Source organism: Erigeron canadensis, chromosome 3 (genome assembly GCF_010389155.1).
Source record: "Erigeron canadensis isolate Cc75 chromosome 3, C_canadensis_v1, whole genome shotgun sequence".
NCBI lineage: Eukaryota > Viridiplantae > Streptophyta > Magnoliopsida > Asterales > Asteraceae > Erigeron > Erigeron canadensis.
The window spans coordinates 45,048,542-45,073,243 of record NC_057763.1 but is presented as its reverse complement, the minus strand read 5'-3'; the positions used below and the strand labels follow the sequence as shown (position 1 = coordinate 45,073,243).

Below are 24,702 nucleotides of genomic sequence, written 5' to 3'. Positions count from 1 at the left end.
TTTATATATACTCGACCTTACATGAAATTCGACTTGAAACTAACCTGGAAAAATTAGGTTAGGGTTATGAAATCTCGACCCCAACTTGATTTTTTGGGTCTTGATCGGGTTGACCTTTTGGATTAATAGATCAAACCGTCAACCCAAAAATATTTTAAATTTATATAAAAAACTATAATAAATCGAACCATCAACTCATTTGATCAGACAACTCACAACCCATTTACTTGAAATCAATCTGCCAACCACCAACCGTATCACCTGAAATTAACCCACCAAACCATTTAACTCGTAAACTTTAGTTTTGTTGGTTGGTGCTTGGGTTTGTGTTGACGAACTGACAGAATGACAGGTTTTGGTTGAGAAATTTAAATTTAAATTATAATTATATACCGACATTTCGAAACCATTAACTCGAACCTGAGATAATTATACTTATATTTATTTTAATTGTTGTTCTATATAAAGTTATTTATTCTTTCATAAAAAATTTTAAATTATATAATAACTTGCTATAAACTTTTAAAGTACATTTTAGATGACTAAAACATCATGTTAAGCATATTTTTAAACATTATATTGTACTTTATCTATATAAAAATTATATATGTAGGCAACATAATTTAAAACATTATTATATATCTATAAAATTTAAAATCAAATATCTTAATAACTATATGTTGTAAAACTATATGACGGTAAATATGATTGAATTAATAAAATAACATATGAATATTCAGAATAATATAAATCTAACAAAAGTAATGGATGTAAAATTTTGGACTAGACTCGTAGGGTGAGTTATCATGAAAACCTCTAAAAATCTAAAATTTAGGTATCACGACTATCTTGTTCAATTTTCTTAAAAAAACACTTTTACGTATTAAATACATTAATTAAAAATTAAAGTAATAATATATTTTTCCTTTTTTCCCCCTAAAATAAATTAGTTTATGATTTTTAATTAATTTAAAAATCATTTTTTAGTTTTTCTTGTTGTTCAAATATAAACTCTTAAATAATTTGTATTACATATATATATTTCACCTCCATTTGAATAACAAGATATTACCACTAATCATAGCTAGATTCACCCTCCTCTTCCTTTTCACCTAAACAAACAAACATATAAACTTTTGATATCATTATGCCCGTAATGGTATTTTATAGCTGAGATGTGGTATTCTCATATTTGTCTAATTATCAAGATCTACATCGACCTTCCCATCCCGTCAGCCACCATCTCCGGGTAGACCTTCCCGTCGAGAACAACCATCATGTGGTTGAGAGTTAATGAATGAGAATAAAGGGTAGGTGAAAATTGAATAGAAATGAATAGTTGTGTAATGACATTGACAACCCGTTTTAAAAAATGGTTGGAAATAACGATATTTTTATTCCAACCATTTTTAAAATATTTTTATTTTTTATGTTGAATTTAATTTTTAAAATTTTGTTTTCTAATTCATAATGATAAACTAACCCTAATGCAACTTTCGTGAATAGTAAGTTACATAATTATTCGTTTAATCAGGTCACTGATCGAATATTAAGCTAGTTTTTAATTATTATAAAAAATGACATGTTTGAAAATGGGTTAAAAATGAGAAAAAAAATACTAAAATGTTGGCAAATGAGAGATAGGAAAAGACGAAATAAATTTTAAACATGTTACCATATATATATAAATCACACATTTAATATAATTAATTAGTTACCATATCTAGATTTTTAATTTCAAGAGCTCAGATTGATTTATAAAACTAATTTCAATGGTTCAGATCACAAGTTAATTTTTTTTTTTTCCACTCTGTTCTACCGGCAATATATATATTTATAATTATTGAAAGAATAAACAAATAAGTATATATATATGTAATGTCAAAGGAATGCCACATTCAAATTAAAAAGTTATGTTTCTCGGCCTACGTTAATTCCAAAAACAAACAATTTTAATCGAAATAAATCAAATAACTAAATAATAAATGTATTAGTTATTATTAAAATATATATGTAAGAAGGATATGTTTTGACAAATCATATAAAGTGAAAGTATTAATATTGTTATTTAATAAAGATAAAATAATTTAATTTAATCTACTGGTTCTAAATTAAAGTTGAAGCTCATCCAAGGATTCTTGTTTGTTTAAGATTGAATATAAGATACTCAATTCAACTAGAGTTTTATTTTTTTTTTTACTTAATAAACTTAATAATTAACTTGGTCAAATTTAATGTTTCTTTTCTGACTTAATAAACAAAAATCACAGTTAATTACCTATATTTTATTAATACATACAAACATTATTTATTCATTCAACCACTTAAAAAAACCCGCAAGGGTTACTATATAAACGAAAATGTAAATATATATCACCAAGGGTTAAGAAGCATTTAATAAAGTCCGACTTTTATAAAATATGAAAATATGTATTAATTATTCATTTAAAAATAAATATTGTTAGATTAAATTAATACACATTAAATATATTTTTGATTAATAAGGAAATAGCGAGTTTATTAAATGTTTTTTAACTGTGTACTAACGGCACTAGTTCATAAAATCTCTATTATAAAAACGAAAATTGATTTATAACCAAAAAGGAAAAGTAGAAAGAAATTACCAAAGGGTTACTATAAAAAACGAATATGAAAATATATCACGTAGATCGATCAATCAAGAAAGTTGGATAGCATAATGCCATGCTGATTTTGGGACCCAAAAGCAGACGAATTGAAAGATGTCTCCTCATAGTTATGTCTACTATACTATAAAATATAAGTAATATTATAGCAAGTTGATTAGTTTTACACATGATTTCTTGGTCAAATATGGAATATATAATGATTTCTTGGTCAAATATGGAATATATATGTAACCAAAAATATATTTTAGACCTTTGAAAAATATGGTCAGATAAAAGTGAACTGAAATTCAATATTTGCAAAGATGAACAATCTTAGCTCTTTTGAGTCGCAATTTTATGTGTTTGGAACTTAGATACACTGGTTCAACCAGAAACCTTTTTTTTTTTTTTTTTTTTTTCGAATCTAGAATTTTTTTCTTTTAAAGTAAGTCAAATAGTTATTAGACACGCATAAATCTGAGGGATAGTTTACTCGGTGTTATATAATTAATTTTAATTTTATCATTATTAGTAGTCATCTTTTCAAAAAAAGTAGTCATCTTTATAATAAAGTAGATGGATGCCCGCAAAATACGTCAGCGATCGTAGCAGCAGTGACGGTGATGACGACAACGAATGGTGGCAGCGGTGAGCATTGTAGTTATTGATGTAAAAATGGTAGAATAATTGTTTTTGGAGTTAAGTGAGTCACTAATATTTCAAATCATATTTTATGAAATAAAATAAAGTATAATGTTCTATCATACACTAATATAAATATTCTAAATTAAATTAATCCTTAGATGTATCATATTTCAAATAAGAATTTTCTTATAAACAAATATTTACTAAATAAAATTTTCCCAATACCAGTGAGTCAAAGAGATCCAAAATGAATCTATTGTTTTCATGTGTGACTACTTTAAAAGTTTTTAACTAGAGAAGAAAGAGATTTTATGGCATATCCTATTCTAACTTGATTTAGACCTGCACATATATAATACTAAAAATTTTCAAGAGTTGCAGCATTTTTGTCATTTGTCTCCACATAATTTCACACCAATCTATCAATCCATCTCATCTATCTTTTCCTCTTCCCCCCCCAACCCAACTCAAACTTTTCAACTGTGCAACAATGACACCTGAATTCTTGCTCTTTCTAACATTCCCTTTTGTCATCTTTCTAAGCTTTTCTGAATCTGTTGTGCCACCCCAAGAAGGTAACACACAAAAAGTTTCTTTCTTTTTCTTGTGTATGTGGAGTCTTGTTTTTTTAGCTGTTCTTCATTTTTTGCTTTTGTTTCTTAAGAATCTTGATTTGGATGCCCTGTAATTTTTTTGCATTTGGGACTTAAAATTTTGGAACTGTGCCTTGTATGCTTGTTGGATTGAAGAATAAATAATGAGTTTTGTTACATAAAGTTATGTCATATTTATACTTGTTACCAGGTTTAGTATATATATTACTCCCATGTATTTTTGTACTTTTTTAGATTTTATGTATATAATAGTGGAGTTGAAAGTTTAGCTGGTTTGTCTTTAAGGGTCAAAACTGTAACTTTTTTCATGATTTGGGAGTTTAATAACATTTTCTATGCATAATGATGATGATTATGATTTATAAGACAAATATTGAAATCCCACATGAGTGGTTTGACTTTTCTTTATGTTTTGACTTACATCATTAACATGAAAAGTGATATTGAGATATATACTGAGATATAACTAGTGTACTTGCCAAATTATCATTTAGTATCTTCCTTTTAACTTCGGTTTATAAAAATTCATTATTTTCTCTAATAACATTTAATTTGATTTAGTGCAAGCTGTTGGAAGGATTCTTGCTGCTATGAATGCAACTAGTTGGAGGTTTAATGGTGACACTTGCATTCTTGATACTATTACTGAAGTAACAAGGATATCCCAGGAAGCTAATGCTAGTATCGGATGCGACTGCAACATTGGAAATGATACAGATTGTCATGTCGTAAGGATGTATAGAGTTCTGTCTTTTAGTGCTGTTCATTTAGTATTATAATTTGGTTTGGAAATATTGCCAAAGGATGTTATGATCCGATATCATGCCTACCCTGATGGTTTTCCCCATTGTGTGCGTACTATCTGCCTGCATCTATGTTTTGAAATACTTTCAGACGGAATGTTATAACACCTGCAGTCAGTCAAGACTATTATCTAAGTCAACCTGTTTTGTGATGAGTTGGGAACATGTTATCTTGGTATGCAGTAAAAACAGATATATTTTGTCTCTGAACAAGATTATATTCACTACTTTGTAAAAATGAATACTTTTTCTCTATGGAAAATAGTAGACTTTGACCTTTGAAGTCAAAACTTGCATTTCTGTAGGAATGTATGTATTTTCTTTACAAGACCATGAATAGCTTCTGATGTTTAGACTGCATTTTCTGCAATTCTCTACAGTTTTTATCAACTTGATGTTCAAGTTAGCATACCTTTGACCTCAAAGTCAATGTTATTTTATTCCAACTGCCATGTGTCTTGAAATTTATCTGATCTTGTCATATATGCAATGCAGCACACACAAGTTTTATAGTCTTGACGGGGTACTCTCACCCGAAATAGCAAAGCTTCCTTATCTCCAGTCCATGTAAGCCTCTTGTAATCACACAGATACTTCATTTAATTTAAAGAATGAAACTGAAGTATATCTTATTCTATCAATTTGTAGTGATTTTGCTTATAATTATCTAAGAGGTTCAATACCGCCTGAATGGGGTTCAACACAGTTACATGACATGTAAGATCTCATTTTACCCATTATATTCTTTTCTGTATGAGAACTTAAAGCTGTAAAGTTAATGTCTTATCCTTCCAAATGCAGCTCTCTTCTTGGAAACCGAATTACTGGAGAAATTCCAGGAGAACTCGGCAATATCACCACTCTCACAAAACTGTAAGTTAATTTAGTTTATCTTGTTCTGCGGTTCCTTTTGGTATACTTTAAGTTTTGTTTTTGTTTTAATATGGTTTTACATACTCATCTTGCTTAAATTGTTGGTCAGGGATCTTGAAGCAAACCAGCTTTCAGGAACTGTTCCCCCTGAATTTGGAAGATTAATAAACTTGAACTCTTTGTAAGCTTGATCAAGTTTTTTGAACACAACCTATCTTTGATCAAATGTTTTCTCTAGAACCCCCTGAGTTTATTTACTTAATGATACTAAATTTCAGGATGCTGTCTTCAAACCGGTTGACAGGGAGGCTGCCAACGACCCTTGGTCAACTAGGAAATCTAACAAATTTGTAAAATCTTTTACTGTAATTCATTAGTCGAAGTTGTTTAATTTCACCGTTATTCTGAGGCTAAAGTGAGAAGTATCTCTGTATATAATGCAGTAGGATAAACGAAAATAACTTCAGCGGGTCGATACCTGATTTTATACAGAATTGGAGGCAACTTACTAGATTGTAAGATGTTATATGTTTTCTTCGTAGTATTATAATTTGTTACTGGATACATTATGTTACACGTTTAAGTAATTGCACTGCACATTTGAACTCATCATGACTCTACTCTTTGGATGCTATTGAAGAGAGATCGTGGCTAGTGGACTCACGGGACCTATTCCTTCCAACATATCGCTTCTTGAGAACCTACTCGATCTGTAAGTGTTAAATCTCTTCTTAAATCCATTTCTAGAGCTTTTAAGTTATGCTTTTATATCTTTAGATGTCAAGAAAGGGAGTAAGTCATGGTGACCTGTCTTATGCAGGAGAATCAGTGACATAACTGGACCGACTCAAGGGTTTCCTCAGCTCGCTAAAGCCAGTGGATTGATAAGATTGTATGTAGATGATTTTGACATCTACATTTGTTATAAATTGTATGAAGTCTGACAATTTTATTCATCAATTCAGGATACTGAGAAATTGCAACCTTTCTGGAGAAATACCAGATTATATTTGGCAAGTGAGACAACTTGAAATGTTGTAAGTAGTTAAGCTTACACTAATGGGTTGTTACTCAACTAATTCTTCAGAATATATTAATTTAATGACATTCATTCCCGCTTGAATTTGTTAGGGATGCAAGTTTTAATAGGCTAGTAGGCACAATAACTGAAGATATCCTGGGGAGGAGCTTGCGATTACTGTAAGTGCTAGTAATTCTCAATAATTTTAGTGCTTCATATAGTATTATGAAGCTATGTGTTACTAAATAAGTATCTTGGCGTGGTTTTGAAAAGGTTTTTAACTGGTAACATGCTAAGTGGTGAGATACCGAGTACACTTTTGATAAACGGAGCTAGTATGTAAGTATGTTTCTTGAGTAATTATGTTATAATTTTATGCGGCATGCTTTTTAAGAAATTAACAAATATATTCAACTAATGTCATGCAGTGATCTTTCCTACAACAATTTTACATGGCAAGGACCTAATCAACCTACATGCCGAGAGAACACGTAAGAACTGTTCTTTAGTTGTGGGTACATATATATTTCCACCACCGTTATAGCTCAACTGAAGGTTATTGTCAGCCTGTTAGTTTGGGGTTGATGTGTTACAGTTTAAGCCATTAGACATGTAAAAGATAGCATGTTGATAAACGAGTGACAAAGTGTGAAATTTAATGTAAAATATGTTTCAGATGACGCTTTGTGTGCTACTTGGACCTTCTTAAAAAATTGTTAACCTTTTATTTTTTCCGTTTGTGTCTACTTAGGAATACATATGTAAACTTGTTCAGAAGCTCTTCAACAGGAAACCCAATGTAAGATAGTTTCTATACAAGCATTGTTTTTAGCAATACTCTTCACAACCATTTGATGTTTGTTGTTCTTTTGATGATATTTCTGACAGACAGGATGTGCTTCCGTGTACCAACAATGTCAAGTGTCCTAGATGTGAGTATTCTTGAACTTTGAAGACAAATATTTTTCTGTAGGTGTGGGAGTTCCATACTGATTATGTGAAATCTGGTCGATTTTCTTTCTATGCTAACAGGTCAAATGAATTATTGTAGCCCATGACATATAACATCAACAATTGTTTGATTAAAAAACTATTTCATCATTATTGTGTTGTATAGTCATACATCGTATATCAACTAGTTAAAAAACTTAAGTAATGACAAAAATGTCAGTGGGTTAAATCAAACTGTCTTGTTTTGACATGGGACCCACCCTATCCAACCCATGTCATTAATTAAGTGCTTCCATGCTTGGTGAAGAGTACATGCTATGAAATATAGATGAATGAACCACATTTTCTTGTTGAATATGTTTTCCTTGCCTTAAACGGAGAAACTACATCTTTTCTGAATAAGAGAGATAGTTTGACTACATGGATCCTATCAGATTACTTTCGCCTCCATAGCTGATATAAGTTTTTGTAGATTTTCAAGAAAAGTTCAATACCAAGTTTAAACTTTAATAGCAGATGGTCCAAATCACATTAGATGGCGCTAAACCACCAACAAATCCACTTCAAATCTGATGTTTTGGGAATGCTATTTCTGACTCAAAAGTTAAAGCTAATCGCTTTCACCAGTAAATGATGGTATACAGTAAATGAACAATGATACTTATGTCTAGAAAGGTGCCTAACTCATTATATGTTAGACACATGCATTAGTCATCCTAATTCTTCTAAATATATAAACCTAAAAGTATGGCCTTACATAATGTTATTAGTTTTTATATATTTAACTATCGAGTTCATGGCAGATGCGTGTTCTATGCATGTTAACTGTGGTGGGGATGATATGATGATTAGAGAAAGTAACGGGCAGTCGGTGCTTTATGAAGGAGATGCAAATGTGGATGGTGGTGCTGCCAGATTGTATGAAGCAGCCAAAAAAAATTGGGGAATTAGTAGCACTGGAGACTTCATGGATGACAACATATTTTCAAACACCCGATATGTAGAATCTTTACTGGGAAGTACGAGCTTACCACCGCTGTATGCAACTGCTCGGCTCTCACCACTTACACTCACTTACTTTGGATATTGCTTAGAAAATGGTGAATATGCTGTTAATCTGCACTTTGCAGAGATTCAATTCACTAATGATAGCACATATCGTAGCCTTGGACGGCGGGTCTTTGATATTTATATTCAGGTGATAAAAATACTAAAATTAGTATATCATCAAGATTCTGATGGGTCAATCCAATGGCTATTGAATGTGTTATCAGGATTACTTATCAATCTTTACATGATTTAGGGAAGACTGGTTAGAAGAGATTTTAATATTGAAAACGAGGCTGGTGGGGTTGGAAGGCCGGTGGTCGTACTATTTAATGCTAGTGTGACTGATAACATCTTGGAGATACGCTTTTATTGGGCGGGTAAAGGGACGACCCGTTTTCCTAGAAGAGGAGTTTATGGACCTCTTGTTTCAGCAATTGATGTTGACCCATGTAAGTCTTGCCATGGTTCATGTTTTTGAACCAAAAAGTTGACTTTTCTTGTTTTCAATTTTTGGTGGTATTCATCATGTCAACTTTATTGTGCAGATTTTAAGACTTGTTCAGTCGACGGAAAAAAGAAGAACAAAGGAGTTTATATAGGTGTTGGGATTGGTGTTCCGCTTCTTTTGTTGATCTTGGTCTTTTTGTGGTGGAAAAAATGTTCAAAACGCAGTAAAACAAAGGACAAAGGTGTAGACTTGTTTTGTGACTTTCTCGATCAAATTTAAATAAACTGATTATTCATGTAAAGTGATTTTTCTTAAACAGATTTTGAAGGAATGGAGCTGAACACACTTTCGTTTTCTTTAAAACAACTAAAGACTGCGACCAACAATTTCAATGCTTCGAACAAAATAGGAGAAGGAGGTTTTGGGCCTGTTTACAAGGTTGTAAACTGTAATCTTGCACAGAAGTCATTCGGGTGATTTTGGTTTTGTGTTTATTGATGCGTTTCTGTAATGTTTACAGGGTACATTGGCCGATGGCACAGTTGTAGCTGTGAAGCAGCTTTCTTCTCACTCGAAGCAGGGAAACCGTGAGTTCTTGAATGAGATTGGTGTGATTTCTTGTTTACAACACCCAAATCTTGTTAAACTTCATGGATGCTGCATTGAAGGAGACCAGTTGTTGCTCGTCTATGAGTATTTGGAAAATAATAGCCTTGCAAATGCTTTGTTTGGTGAGCGTCCAGGTTACTCATGTTTCTTGCACTTTCAGTTATAGGGTTAACCATTCACTCAATTAAAATTTAAAGCTTTTAATAAAGTTTACTCTTCCCATCTGTCGAACATGTTATGCCGTTGTTTTGGATTTGAATAACCTGACAAGTTACTATTAGTTAGGAGGTTTAAACGTACTCCATTTGACAGAGTACGTTTAGTTTTTCCTCTTTCACAAATCACAATGCATGTTATTGATCGGTTGTTCTTAATATAGATTTGGGTAAAACTCGATTAATGCTGGATTGGCCGACAAGGTTCAAGATATCTATTGGGATTGCTCGAGGTTTAGCTTTTTTACATGAAGAATCAAGGATCAAGATCGTTCACAGGGACATCAAAGCCACAAATGTGCTGCTTGATAAAAATCTCAACCCAAAAATATCAGATTTTGGGTTGGCAAGGCTAAATGAGGATGAATTGACTCACGTTAGCACCCGAGTTGCTGGAACAATGTAAACCCCCAACACCTGCACAAACCGTACACTACATATATTCATTTCACCAATCATTTTCCAGTCCTGACAGTTTTTTTTTTTTTTGGATCATGAATTTGTAGTGGATACATGGCACCTGAGTATGCACTTTGGGGCTACTTGAGTGACAAGGCAGATGTTTACAGCTATGGAGTCGTGTTGCTAGAAATTGTTAGTGGCAAGAACAACACCAGTTACATTCCAACTAACGACTGCATTTGTCTTCTAGACTGGGTATGCTTCCAGCTTACATGGTCAAAACTTATAACTTCTATCCAAACACTAAAAAAAAATAAAAAATCTCCAATGTGTAACATACATTTTATTTGCAAGTACATACAGACACCTAATGAACCCTTTTTGAAACAAATTTGCAGGCTTGTCGACTGGAAACAAGTAAACAATACCAAGAGCTTTTTGATGAAAAACTGGAGTCTACAATCAACAAAGAAGAAGCAGAAATCGTGGTGAAAGTAGCCCTTTTGTGCACGAATGGCTCACCGTCAATGAGACCAACAATGTCAGAAGTTGTAAATATGCTTGAAGGAAAAACGTATGTGCCAGAAATAATACCGGAAGCAAGTGGTTACACCGAAGATTTGAGATTTAAAGCAATGAGGGACTTTCGAGGTCAGATGAAAAGTCAAACAGGCAGTCATACGCAGACACAAAACAAAATGCGTACAGATACGAATTATTCATTAACATCGTCGGATGATGCGTTTGAGATCCAGTCTGTCGATACAAGATCGTACTGACCTGTAAAATGTTGTAATCTGCTCAATACTGGTATTCTTTTGTGCTTTTGTGTATTTTTAATCTTTTCTGCTTATAATATACCATGTACAACAGTTAAGGAAATTTTGTATATTAAATGTAAGTATAGAGATGAATATAGACAAAGCCGACAAGTAATTATATTTTGAAGAGTAAATTACAATAATCATCCCCGTGGTTTGTTCAAAACAGCCTAAAAGCTTTGATGAATGAGCTTCGTTGTTAAACTCTTTCGAAATTGTAGTTTATTCAAAACGAGTTTATATAATATTATATCCCGGACTCCCGGTTCCTAGCATTTATAATAATTTATGTTGCATGTGGTAAAATTTTGTATTCGATGCCCATTTGTCAACACTGTCTTTTTCTGTTTAGCTGTTTGCTTACCATTTTAAGTAGGAGCTAACAGATACGGTCGTGCTAACATGTCGGATTCGAAGACAGAATAGATCTCACTAACTAATCCAGGTGAATATGAAAATGCAAAAAGGTACTTAACTTGGTTAGATAGGTAGTCACATACTCACATGTGATGTGATTTATCTTCGTTCTATTATAAAAATGATTGGTAAAAACTAATAAATGAAAAGTTATTTTAAGAATCTTTAAAATGTCAGGAATTTTTATGAACCTTTTAAATCAAGCTCGACCAATGATTGTTTTTTACATGATAATTTATTTTTGAATAATATACTGTGTAATTTTGAATTTTACAATTATATAGAGATATGGAGTATCATCCGTTATACAATTATGTAGAGATATAGATTCTTGATCACATGTGCACGAATATTGCTATGATCCAATGTATGCAAGTAGATCACATGTATGCAAATTTTTTTGTAAATAAAATTTCCATGAGATAGATTGCGATCAAATATACATAGATAGTCATATGAACATGTGTAAGCAATTATGTAGTCATATGAACATGTGTAAGCAATCATATAATAATTTTTTAAAATTTAAAGTAGGTTCCTAAAGGTTCTTGTGTTTTCAGGGGTTCCTAAAATAAATTTAGTAATTTACCAAGACCTAAAATATTAAAGTAAAACAAATAAGACAAGTATATATATTGATGCACGATAATTTTCAGTGGAAAAAAACCCTATTGTTTTATTTGATTTACTTTAATACTTATTTTATTTTAACTAAAACCCAATTATCTATCCATATATATAGTCATATATAGTCAGTATACTAACAAAAAGTTGGGACACGACATTTTTATAATCTTGTAGAATGACCAATCTAAAACCATCATGAGTCATGACCCTAGAGATTATAATGATAGACCGGTACATGACCTTAATGATCATATAAAATTACTTCCATAATAAACATAAAAGATATCACTGGTTGATATTTATATCATACAATTTGATTAAATTACCATAACTATATATTAAATACTTGTATAGTTTTAGATGTCTACACTGTAATAAATTTATCATAATACAAATATCAGTTCTCATAAGATAAATCATCAACAAATGAAACTTTATTGAAAGCACCAAAGTTTTGACTAAAAGTAAATCAGTTAATTTTAATTTTTTAATATATATGTCCGGGACTCCGGCTTATACAAACCAGTCAAAGGTTTCACTTGGGAACGACATATATATATATATATATATTTCTTTCAATAGATAATAGCATCCTCTACTTTTTTTTTTTTTTTTTTTTTTATGGTGTATGACGACATGCAAATATAACTTTAGATATAAATATAAATAAATGCAGGACGTCGATTTCTTGTGGCAATTTTTATATGATTTTTGCAAAAACGAGTTCATATATATTATTCTAGTAAAATGGTATGTAACTTTCTTTCTTTAATTTACAGGGCCTCCTTTATCTTTTTTAGCTAACAACCAACGAATAACGTTAAGGATTTGCCATTTTGGAATAAAGATTTGTTTCATATTTACCCACTCTATGTAACTCTATCTATTTAAACCTTTTATGTATTTTGATTTAACTAGTCTTAATACCCATACGATGTACAATAGTTATATAAATTGTATAGTAAAGAAATTGGAATATGCCTTACATGATTCGTGAGTATGAAATAAATTGTGGTTAAAGTAAACCAATTATCGAAGCTAAATTATAATAAACAATAATGATAAATATAATATATGTTTGGTTACAGTTTTGGATTTACTTAAATTTTTAAAATCACATCAAAATCGGAACTCATCAGCATAGTGAATGACGACAAATAGCTTTGTGAGTTCGGATCGTAAACTCAAAATTTTGAAATCTTCATGTTAATAACTTATTTTATAAGTAATATAAGTAATATGAGTTAAAAAATTGAGAAAGAAAAAGTAAACAATTATTAATGAGAAAACGATCAATCAAATAAAGTTATAATGTCTTTTGTATTAATAAGTCAAAAGTTAGAGTTTAATTCCAAGTCTAATAAGGAAACTGAATCTATATACAATTAAAGAAATTAATTTAATAAAATAAATAAATTAAAAGGACACGTGGCGTACACGTGTCAATCAAGGATTACGTCACGTATTGTTTCAAGAACATCTCAATCCTGTTTTAGTTTATTGATAGATATGTCATCATGTATGAATATCATACGCTGAAACAATGTCATTTTTAGTGTCACATCATCTGCTACCATTTCATTAGTGTCGGACCGGTATGAACTCCAAAACGACGTAAAATGTTAAACATCATTTTACTCATTTTTTTGTGATTAATTAAATTTAAAGAACGGTAGATTGATAGGAAACGCTTGATCCCATGTACCAGATTGGTATCAACATGACCCTCCGCAGGGATAGTAGCAAGGTAACTTAACCACTTAAATTCAATTCTGCCTCTAGCAAGATTCAAACCAAAGTTGTTCCTAAAAAGTGGCAGCTGGTGGCCAACTTTTCAACGAAGAGTTGGTTATGATTAATTAAATTTTAACTAGATAAAAGTTATATTTCTAACATGTTACTTTTTAAATTTTATATTGAATTAAAATGTAGTATCACTACAACAAAAATGTCAATTGCTCATATTTATTTCCTCGCATTTCTAAAAAGTGTGAAAAAATATGTTAATTTATTCACATTTAAATTGTATAAAAAAAATTCACACTTAGAAGTGTGAAAAAATTAAAAAAATAATACTTTTTTCACAAATATAAATGTATAAACAAAATGTTCACACTTAAAAGTGTGAAAAAATGTCAAACATTTTCACAATTAAAAATGTGAGAGCTAATTTGTTATACTCAAATTCCCCACACTTTTTCTTGTGTGAGAAAATTTGGTGTCACAAATTACTTCCACACTTTAAAGTGTGAACAATTATATATTTTTACACACTTAAAAATGTGAACTTTTTATTTCTACATATATAATTGTGAAAAAATTTTGATTCTTTAACTTTTTCACACTTATAAATGTGAGTTCTTTTCACACATTTATAAGTGTGAACAAATTATCAGTTATTTTAATATTTTTTAAAAATGCGAAGAAATGAGTGTTAATAAATAACATATTTGTTGTAGGGTATATTTAATAATTCAAAGTTTAGAAACTCAATTATCATATATTAAAGATTGTAACATAATAAGAAAAATACCAAAAGATTATTTTGAAAGTAAAAAAATAAAATTATCTAGAAGTAGTGTTATAGTATATAGTGATTGGAAAGCATTTACCTTTAGAAGGGAAATCGGCATTATTTTGGCTAATCATAGTTTTGGTTTTGTTTCTCCCAAAATCGAACAAATTGGTTTGAGTTTTTGTTTTAAACCAAAATAACTGATTGAAAACCTAACGTGTCGTTTTAACTTTTGCTTTTAGGCCAAAACAACCGATCAAAATTTGGTACATGCCTATCCCTTATGTTTGGTGTACAACTTATAGAGTTATTGTTATAAAATGCCCGTGTGGTTGACAAAATTATAGCTATAAGCCTTATTCGTTTTTTTTTTCTCTTTTCACCGAAATATGATTTTCATTGTCGGCCGTTCTCCTACAAACTACTACTCCCTATTAGGGACGGAGTCAAGCCGGCGTGTTGAAACACCGCCACTGCGGGTTGAGGGCAGGTTGAGAATCAACGGGTTCTTAAGCCGTTGGAAAGAGATGGAAGGAGAGAGAGAGAGAGAGATGCCCAATCCAACGGTCATTTACCGTTTGAAGTGTTGTAATTTTTTTTGAAGATTTAACTGAATATTGTGAAAAGAGAGAGCGAGTGAATTTTTTTTCCTCATGGTGTGAAAATATAAAGGAAGAAGAAGACGATGATTTCATACAGTGTATTGTATTTATATTAGTGTTTCATATTTCACCTTTAAACTATTACAATGTTTACAAATATCTATATTATTTTTGATAATAATTAATTTATTTCCTTAATCTATTACATTTATAAGTTTTGTATTATGTTAATGTTATTATTAATACAAAATTTTAATTAATGTATTTTTTAATTAAATATAATGTTTGTTTAATATCGAATACTTCAAAAGGGTTAGAAAAATCATGGGCGTCAGTTGGAGAGGAGGTTAAATAAATAGGCAAAATTTTATTGGTGGAATTTGGAAATTTTAGAAGTCATGTCCTCCCTTAATTGATTAATTATTTGACTTTTTATAAAAAAAAATGGTTAATTAATTTACTCTTTTGCCCCCATCAGTTAGATTCTTGTGAATCACTACAGTATGTAGTATAACCTTTTTCTATATACGAGGTCCTATATATATATGGCCTCCACTCTTACTAAAACTTGGAATTGAGCTCTATATATCTTGTAGAGTGCAGTCTCAAGAACCATAACTATCATGGACCTTGCAGCTGTAAGCATTACATATATCTTAATGTTTCGAGCTTTTGGTTTATTTCCATTTTTCGTAACCTCAACTTATTATCAGGTGGAAAAAGACGTGCTCATTGAAGGTAAGGTGGACTGGAAAGGAAGAGTTGCAGAAAAGAATAAGCATGGAGGCATGCGAGCGGCATTCTTCATACTAGGTACAATATATATATATATATATATATAGGGACACTTTATTTGAGAACCCATTATTTTGTATCATTTCACATGTAAATGAACTAAAATATATGTGATCCAATACATAATTTAAAACTTCTTATGGCTATTGCAAAAAAAAAATGGTTCTTAAGATAAGGAAGGTATATATACGTCAATTAGCTAGGTAGCTAGGATTCCAAATTAATCTAATCTAGTTTTAATTAATTATGTTGATCGATTTAATTTGTGTTGCAGCAACCTTTGCATTTGAAAACATGGCAACGTTTGCGCTGTCAGTGAGCTTCGCAACATACTTTAATGAGATAATGCATTATGATCTACCGGACGCAGCAAACCATGTAACAAATTACTTGGGCACCAATTATATGCTTTCAATCGTCATGGCTTGTCTTGCTGATTCCTACTTGGGTCGTTTTAGAACTGTTCTCATTGCTGCCTTTGTAGAATGTGTGGTAAGTAGTGCGTACTACTACTCTTGGTTGATCGATCTGCAGCTTGCTCCGTTTATTTATCAAAAAAAAAATTTTAGAAAAAAAAAGGAAGCAAATGCATGCAATTAATATAGAAAATAAGAGTCACATAATCCAGTTGTACAACGAGCACATTTATAATTACATTACTTGGTGGGATTTATTACCCCGATATAGAGATTATCGATTAATTCTCACAAACCTTGAACCAATTTGTAAGTCTTATAATATCTAGTATGCTAGCTGACTTGTAAGTACGCCAAAAATAACCCTTACGATTATTTGTTTGTATCCAAAACTGTAAGCTAGAAAACTTCCTACCACACACCTATTCCTACTGGCTAGTCAACATTTGTGAGCTATAAGGAAAGTCATGGAAAAGTAATCACAAAAAAGAGAAAGAGCCCAAACTAATTTATTTGTTTGATGTGTCTACACGTACCTGGCCCCCTCTATTTATAGAGGGAGGTAATTAACTAGAAAATTAACTCCTTGCTTAATTATACTAGCTATTCTAATCTATCTAGGAATACATAGGAATAGGATAGTCTTTTTTTTTTTAACAATCGAAAAATACATTATAAGTTTAAAAAACTAATTATATCTCTAAACCAACTAAGTACACAATAAACCATTATACACAAAATCATTACACCAATACGCACATCTTCATATCTTTAACTACTCGTAGACAACATCCATCTTCACATTTCAGACAGTTGATTTAGTCTGTTTGACCAGTTTGACCACCATTCAGTCAACGCATATTATGATAAGTCAACATATCTGCAATTCATAATTAACCTAGCTTCATAACGAAATTAATCCTATAGTCTTATAACCACATCAAACATCATCCATGATCAAACCTATCATATCCATAATCCAATACATTACTACTTCATGTAGCTTCCCACTCAAGTAGGGACGGGCAAACAAACCCGGATCCGATGGAGAAATTCAAAACCCGATATTTTGGGTCCGGGGGTATAGGGATCGTTTCAATACTTTTACCGGGTCTGGGTACGGTTTTAAATGAAAACCCGCATACCTGACCCCTATACCCGAAACAACCCCTGAACCGTATGCCCGATTCGTATATACTACGTTACATAAATAATAATATTATGTTTACATTTTAAGCATATTCCTATAGGTTCTCCAAAAACATTTAGTTGAATCAACAAAATACCAAGTTAAACACTTCAGATATTTCATTCAAAAACGGAATTCGGTCAAGTTATAGTAACCAATTTTCTTGTTTCTAACTAGAAGTGACTTATCGTGTAGGCGCTAGGATTGCTGACATTCCAAGCTCACTATCCAGATCTCAAACCACCTATTTGTAACATTTTTATACCAACATCACACTGTGAGAAAGTGAGCGGAAGAAATGAGGCGCTATTATTGACTACAATCTACTTGCTGGCTGTTGGGGGCGCGGGTGTAAAAGCAGCATTGCCAGCACATGGAGCAGACCAATTTGAGGCAAAGGATCCGAAAGAGGCTACACAAATGTCAACTTTTTTCAATTATTTGTTATTAAGCCTTGCGTTAGGCGCTTTGATTGGCTTTACATTTTTTGTTTGGGTGCAAGACAACAAAGGTTTTGACAAGGGATTTGGACTTTCGTTGATAGCCATGTTCTTGGGTGCGGTCATGTTTATTTTAGGATTACCGTTGTATCGTATCTATGTTGTGCAAGGAAGTAGTGCAATTACAGATATTATACAGGTTTGTCCAAACATCAAATTAATTTTCAATACTTGAGATCATATATTGTATCAAGTGTCATTTAATTTACAAAGATTATTTAACTCGTATTATGTCATAACAATACATTGTTTCAGGTTTACGTAGCAGCTATTAGAAACAGGAACCTTCAACTTCCCAAGGATCCTTCTGAATTACATGAGATCCCATTAGACAAAGAAGCTGCAATTCACCAAGAATTTTTACCTCATAGAGATGTCCACAGGTTATCTTTAATTACTTTTTAGCTTCTATTTGTTGTTTGATTTATGTGGTAATTTCTCGGCTAACATATAAATTGTTACCCATTCTAAATATAGGTGGCTTGACAAAGCAGCAATCCGAGCCAATAATGATGAATCTCCAAGTCCATGGAAACTTTGTAGGGTAACACAAGTGGAAAATGCAAAAATCTTACTAGCAATGCTTCCAATTTTCTTGTGTAGCATTATCATGACACTTTGCTTAGCCCAACTTCAGACATTTTCAATTCAACAAGGAGTCACCATGGATATTAAACTCTCAGACTCTTTCAACATGCCACCTGCGTCCCTTCCGTTTATTCCTATATCCTTCATGATCATTCTAATCCCAATTTATGACCGAATATTTGTACCTGCAATGCGTAAAGTTACTGGCATACCCACTGGAATCACTCACTTACAAAGAGTGGGAGTGGGTCTTCTTCTCTCTTCATTATCAATGGCAATTGCCGGTATAATGGAAATAAAACGTAAAAACGTCGCTAAGGACCACAATATGCTAGACGCTATCCCTGTGCTTCAACCGTTGCCCATTAGTGTCTTCTGGTTATCGTTCCAGTATTTTGTGTTCGGTATAGCTGAGATGTTCACGTATGTGGGTTTACTAGAGTTTTTCTATTCACAAGCACCAAAATCTATCAAATCGATCTCTTCTTGCTTTCTTTGGTGCGCAATGGCACTTGGATATTTCATGAGTAGTGTAATGGTGAAGATAGTGAACCATGCAACAAAAGGGGTTACGAAAAGCAAAGGATGGTTGGCTGGAAACAACATAAATCGTAATCATTTGGATAACTTTTACTGGCTCCTTTCGATATTGAGTTTGATCAATTTCACAGTTTATCTATTTGTTTCAATGAGGTACAAGTATAGGCCACAAAGTCTTGATGTTGATAATGAAAGTGAGGTACATGAGTTGAAGGAATTGAACAATCCAACTACAGAGAATCAGTAACGTATGAAATGTTGAGACCTCTGCATATTAGAGTCCCCAAGTTTGAGTGTCTACTTTTTTTTTTCTTTTTTTTCTTTTTTTATGGTTATAAGTTATCTGATTTTCTTTTTAATTAGGCTTTTGATCTTATTGTGTAGGATTGTGTCTTAAGTTATTGTTTATTAATTAATGGGTTGCTTAGTTGATTAATGAACTACTAAGCAACTTTTGAATTCTGTAAGAAACAAAGCACGGGAGGATGACAATAAATATAAGTGTGGCAAGACTTGTGTATTTGGTTAGTCCAATAGTTTTAATTGTAGTAGTTGGTATTAGGCACCACTGAAGTTGGACTTCAAGTCTTCAACAGGTGTAGAGCTTTGTGCAAACTTCAAAATGCATAGTGATTTTGGTTGAGAAAAGTGGACACTCGGGCCTCGGGCCCAACAGCTCTGTTTTCACTTTTTACTTTCTAAGTTGAGTATTTGGATTCAATTGGGCCCATACAAATAAAACAGAAAGAAACCAAAAGGCCAAGTCCAATAATGAGTGTTTTTCTCTAAAAGACTAAAACCTTACTAATTCTTTTTAAATCATTAAAAATTTGACACATTGTCTTAATTAAATTATTAGTAATTTAAGTTATTTGGGTAAAAATGTTATACTAATAATCAGTAGGAGAGGGATACATGATTTATCTTTATATATGCAATATTAATCATAAGGTTAACAACTATCAAAATTCTAAAAGTAAAACTCGAGGCAAGTACAACAAACTAAGTTAAACCTGAGAAAACATGAATGGGAAGTAAATGGATTGATGCTTAACCAATAACGACCTTTATTATAATAAATATTTATAATATATGGTTCTTTCAGAAAATGAAATATATGAAAGAGAGTTTCCTATGGTCGCATTCATGCTATGTCAAAAACAAAACAGGCGTTCGAATCAAGTATACAATATTAAACTCAAGTGTTTATAATTACTCTAATTGAAGTACCCTAAATTACAAAGAAATCAAAGCCAATAAACAACTAAGATATAGGTATCTTTTTGATCATTTCCTCTGTATGTATCCTCTTAATTTCCTTGTCTCCTTGTTTGAGTTCACACAATTGCTTTCTCCAAGGCGGCAACTTAAGCTTATTGCCTTCTCTTGAAAAAGAGAGATCAGGCGGCAACAGATATTTTATTTTTGCGATACTTTTCTCATGCGGGCCAGGAACAGGACATCATAAACTACGACGAGAATGAAACGATAAATTATGTATGTATGCTTCAGTTCACTTGGCTATATCACCTATTTGTCTCTAGCTAATAATTGATTATTTCAACTACCCCTTACATATATACACAATAATTTGCAGATACACACTTTTATGCCTATGTCACCTAGATTCTCATAGAAACGGCACAACATATACTTTTCTATATATATGGTTGAAGCCTACGTTCCGACTAAACATTGTCATAAAGTTATTTCTTTGTAGCACTCTCAAGCTAGAACCCAAAGTTATCATGGATTTCACTGTAATATAGCTTTAACTTATTTATATTGATGTTTATGCTTGTGGTTATTAATCCCTTTACATCTAACTACTTTCATGTTTATCACATAATAGGAAAAAGATGTGCTCATTGAAGGTAAGGTGGACTGGAAAGGAAGAGCTGCTACAAAGCGGAAACATGGAGGGATGCGAGCCGCGCTTATCATTTTAAGTAAGATTTATTACGTTTTCAATTCATAAAGGTTAATCTAGGTATATCTATACATTGTTCTTAAGAATTTGAGAAGTTGACATTAAGAACTTTTGTCAATTGGTTGCAGCGGCGTTTGCATTTGAAAACATGGCAAATTTGGCTCTCGCGGTGAACTTAGCGACATATTTCAATTCAGTAATGCATTTTGACATTTCTGACGCAGCAAACTACCTAACAAACTTTATGGGCACTAGCTACATTCTTTCCATTCTTATGGCTTGTCTTGCCGATGCCTACATAGGCCGATTTAGAACAGTTCTTATCGCCACCATTGTAGAATGTTTGGTAAGTTATTTTGATTAATTACGATTTGCAGTATGCATGCATACTATAAACATGTCGTAGCATGACCATTTCAACATGTTGAAAGACGTTACAAAACTACTTATATTATGGTCGTACCAAGCTAATCACAAAGTTTTCCATTTTTTTTTCTAGAAAAAATAGAATCAATGTTATTGACTTTCTTTCATGCGTACTCAATATAATGTTCATAATCAATATAATTGGTTCATATATGAGTGATGGCTAAATCAAATTTTGAGCTAAAGATGAATACTGAAAAAATATATAATCCGTATATATTAATAGCCCAACTTTCAGATACAAAAAGCTTCGTCTCTTAAAAGTAATGTCATTTATAAAAATTTTCTAGTTTGACTTTTAAAGTTTTTTAAGTATAACTTTGAACATAAATATTTTTATTTGTATTATATAATAGTCTATGAAAGTTATATAAATGAAAAACACATTTAAAACTTAATCCGTTCATATATTCTATATCAGTGTGACATATATACAAACAAAAATATTTATGGTCAAATCGAAAGAAAAAGACTCAGAAACTCAAACCATAACATTTAAAATGAGATGGAGTATAATACTTACAAGTATATGTCAATTGTAATGAAGAGTTTATTGCTTCTGAATGATGAATTCTGATTGACTATAATATTGATTGATTTATATATTTTTGTAGGGATTTGCATTACTCACATTACAAGCTCACTACAAAAAGCTCAAACCACCTGAGTGTAACATCTTTTTGCCAACAGCCAACTGTGAGAAAGTGAGCGGAGGAAATTCCGTGTTGTTGTTCTTCGGGGTCTATCTGCTGGCTCTTGGTTGTGGGGGTGTGAAAGCAGCATTGCCATCACATGGCGCGGATCAATTCGACCAAAAAGATCCCAAGGAGTCTGCCCAGATGTCAACTTTCTTTAACTGGTTGCTACTAGGCGTTGCAGTGGGTGGTTCCGTTAGTTTAACTTGCTTCGTTTGGGTGCAAGACAATAAAGGTTTTGATCGGGGTTTTGGGCTGTCGTTGATCGCGATGATCTTGGGTTCAATCATCTTGGTTTTTGGATTGCCATTGTATCGGATACATGTTGCAAAGGGAAGCAGTGTCATTACAGAAGTTATACAGGTTTGTATGGGCCCGAAGGCGCCATCTTACAGAAAGATTTGTTATCAAGTGTTTCAAATGGGTTTAGGTGAACACGACTAACACGTATAATATAGGGGTTGGTTTTGGATTAGTCTTTGTAAGCCGTTTACAACCGGCCAACCCATATAGATAAATCTACATATAAGAAAACTAAATATACTCGTATTATGTTTGCTTATAACCGCTGGGTCAAACTTATTATGTAAATTCAAATTATAAAGAACTTCAACTTATAGATTTTATGATCATCTTGGTTTTGATTTAGTTGATATGACTAACCTGTTAATTAAAGTGGGTTGGGTTTGGCCGTTTGGGTTCAAACTTTCAACACGATATTGAACGGGTTGGTTTGGGTTAACGTATATAAACCCGCCCGCAACCTATTAATCCAAACACGACACGATTGCCTCCCCTAGCTAGTTTCAATAGTTCTAAAGGAAGAAAACCTGTTTTACTGTTCAGGTTTACGTTGCAGCCATCAGAAATAGAAACCTTCAACTTCCAGGGGACTCTTCTGGGCTACATGAGATCCCAATGGACAAAGAAGCTGCAACTCGTCAAGAATTCTTACCCCATAGAGATGTCCACAGGTTAACTTTTACTCCTCTGTCATTTGAAACTACTGCTGTCAATTTGTGTGCAACTAAACAATAAGCGGTTTTGCATTGTATATGTAGGTGGCTAGACAAAGCGGCAGTCCGATCTGATAGCACTGATCAATCTCCAAGTCCATGGAAACTTTGTGGGGTTACACAAGTCGAAAATGCAAAAATCTTACTAGCCATGGTTCCAGTTTTTTTGTGTAGCATCATTATGACACTTTGCTTAGCCCAACTTCAAACATTTTCAGTTCAACAAGGCATCACCATGGATATTAGGCTCACAAACTCTTTCAATATGCCACCTGCATCCCTCCCGATTATTCCTGTAGCATTTCTCCTCATTTTAATCCCGATCTATGACCAAATATTTGTACCCGTGGTGCGTAGATTTACTGGTATCCCTACGGGCATAACTTACTTGCAAAGAATAGGAGTTGGACTTATCTTGTCTGCGATATCAATGGCAATCGCCGGTTTCATGGAAGTGAAGCGAAAAAATGTTGCAAAAGACAAAAACATGTTAGACGCGATCCCTATCCTTCAACCGTTGCCCATCAGTGTGTTCTGGTTATCATTCCAGTATTTTGTGTTCGGTGTAGCAGATATGTTCACGTACGTGGGGCTACTCGAGTTTTTCTACTCACAAGCACCAAAATCAATCAAATCCATCTCTTCTTGCTTCCTCTGGAGCTCAATGGCTCTTGGGTATTACTTGAGTAGTATCATGGTTCAGATAGTGAACCATGCAACAAAAGGGGACACGAAAAGCGGTGGATGGTTGGCTGGAAACAACATAAACCGGAATCATCTGGAAGACTTTTACTGGCTGCTTGCTATTTTGAGTACCATCAATTTCGTGATTTATCTATTTGTTGCAAATAGGTACAAGTATAGGCCAGAAAGTCTTGAAGCTGAGGAAGAGTATGAGGTGCATCAGTTGATTAAGTCATCGGATGGTTCGATGGAGAAACTATAATAACATGTGATGAAAGTTAGATCGAGAACATGATTACTAAATATATATCTGCAGTAGGGCTCTAAAGTTTGAGCTATTTCATCTTATTTATCTTCTTGCATTCAATCTGTATGATTTTTATTTTCTATATGTAAGTACTTTTTAAGTTAATGCGATTGTGTGCGAGTGTGTTTCAATTTATTTATCAACAGTTGTACTTCTAGCGGGTTAATTAACCACAAACATCCTTTTGCAACGCTTTGAATTGAAATTTCCATTTTGATTGTAGACCAAATACAATTACGATCACTTTTTATTTTTAAATCCAATTCTATGGTACAAGGTCTCATCCTTATGTTTTTTATGTGCTCTTATGATTGGTCGTAGTGAATTCGTTTACGGTTGTCACACCGAAACGCTACTTCTGCTTCATCAGTCAGAT

General features: G+C 32.4%; 3 protein-coding genes across 4 annotated transcripts; all 3 read left to right on the top strand.

Moving 5' to 3' along the window:
* Window positions 1-3,661: 3,661 nt before the first annotated feature.
* LOC122591129 (probable LRR receptor-like serine/threonine-protein kinase RFK1) lies at window positions 3,662-11,245 on the top strand. 2 transcript variants are annotated; one of them, XM_043763343.1, is made up of 24 exons: window positions 3,662-3,847; window positions 4,448-4,622; window positions 5,185-5,256; window positions 5,338-5,406; window positions 5,491-5,562; window positions 5,672-5,743; window positions 5,841-5,912; window positions 6,006-6,077; window positions 6,203-6,274; window positions 6,383-6,454; window positions 6,528-6,599; window positions 6,694-6,762; window positions 6,857-6,922; window positions 7,012-7,074; window positions 7,335-7,382; window positions 7,472-7,515; window positions 8,338-8,732; window positions 8,838-9,033; window positions 9,130-9,273; window positions 9,352-9,470; window positions 9,553-9,763; window positions 10,021-10,258; window positions 10,363-10,513; window positions 10,657-11,245. In XM_043763343.1, exons 1-24 carry the CDS (start codon window positions 3,763-3,765, stop codon window positions 11,035-11,037), a joined length of 3,030 nt encoding a protein of 1,009 aa, XP_043619278.1. In that variant the 5' UTR covers window positions 3,662-3,762; the 3' UTR covers window positions 11,038-11,245. The 2 variants fall into 2 exon arrangements, with proteins under 2 accessions (XP_043619278.1, XP_043619279.1); XM_043763344.1 differs by lacking the exon at window positions 3,662-3,847 and having other exon boundaries at window positions 4,482-4,614.
* Window positions 11,246-15,814: 4,569 nt separating this feature from the next.
* LOC122593104 (protein NRT1/ PTR FAMILY 4.6-like) lies at window positions 15,815-19,916 on the top strand. Its single transcript, XM_043765459.1, has 6 exons — window positions 15,815-15,878; window positions 15,954-16,053; window positions 16,310-16,527; window positions 17,836-18,279; window positions 18,396-18,523; window positions 18,618-19,916. The coding sequence occupies exons 1-6, from the start codon at window positions 15,864-15,866 to the stop codon at window positions 19,513-19,515; spliced, it is 1,803 nt and encodes a 600-aa protein (XP_043621394.1). The 5' UTR covers window positions 15,815-15,863; the 3' UTR covers window positions 19,516-19,916.
* A 1,186-nt stretch (window positions 19,917-21,102) lies between these two features.
* LOC122592221 (protein NRT1/ PTR FAMILY 4.6-like) lies at window positions 21,103-24,281 on the top strand. Its single transcript, XM_043764416.1, is given in 5 exon segments — window positions 21,103-21,217; window positions 21,327-21,544; window positions 22,239-22,682; window positions 23,166-23,293; window positions 23,381-24,281. Coding segments are annotated over 5 exon segments (1,806 nt in total).
* Window positions 24,282-24,702: the final 421 nt, after the last annotated feature.

Coding starts and splice junctions, on each gene's coding strand:
- LOC122591129 (XM_043763343.1), top strand. CDS start 3,763: ATGACACCTGAATTCTTGCTCTTTCTAACATTCCCTTTTGTCATCTTT. Junction 5,913..6,005: donor CTAGGAAATCTAACAAATTT/GTAAAATCTTTT, acceptor TATATAATGCAG/TAGGATAAACGAAAATAACT. Junction 6,600..6,693: donor GTGAGACAACTTGAAATGTT/GTAAGTAGTTAA, acceptor TGAATTTGTTAG/GGATGCAAGTTTTAATAGGC.
- LOC122593104 (XM_043765459.1), top strand. Junction 16,528..17,835: donor CTGCCTTTGTAGAATGTGTG/GTAAGTAGTGCG, acceptor CTTATCGTGTAG/GCGCTAGGATTGCTGACATT. Junction 18,524..18,617: donor CCTCATAGAGATGTCCACAG/GTTATCTTTAAT, acceptor TTCTAAATATAG/GTGGCTTGACAAAGCAGCAA.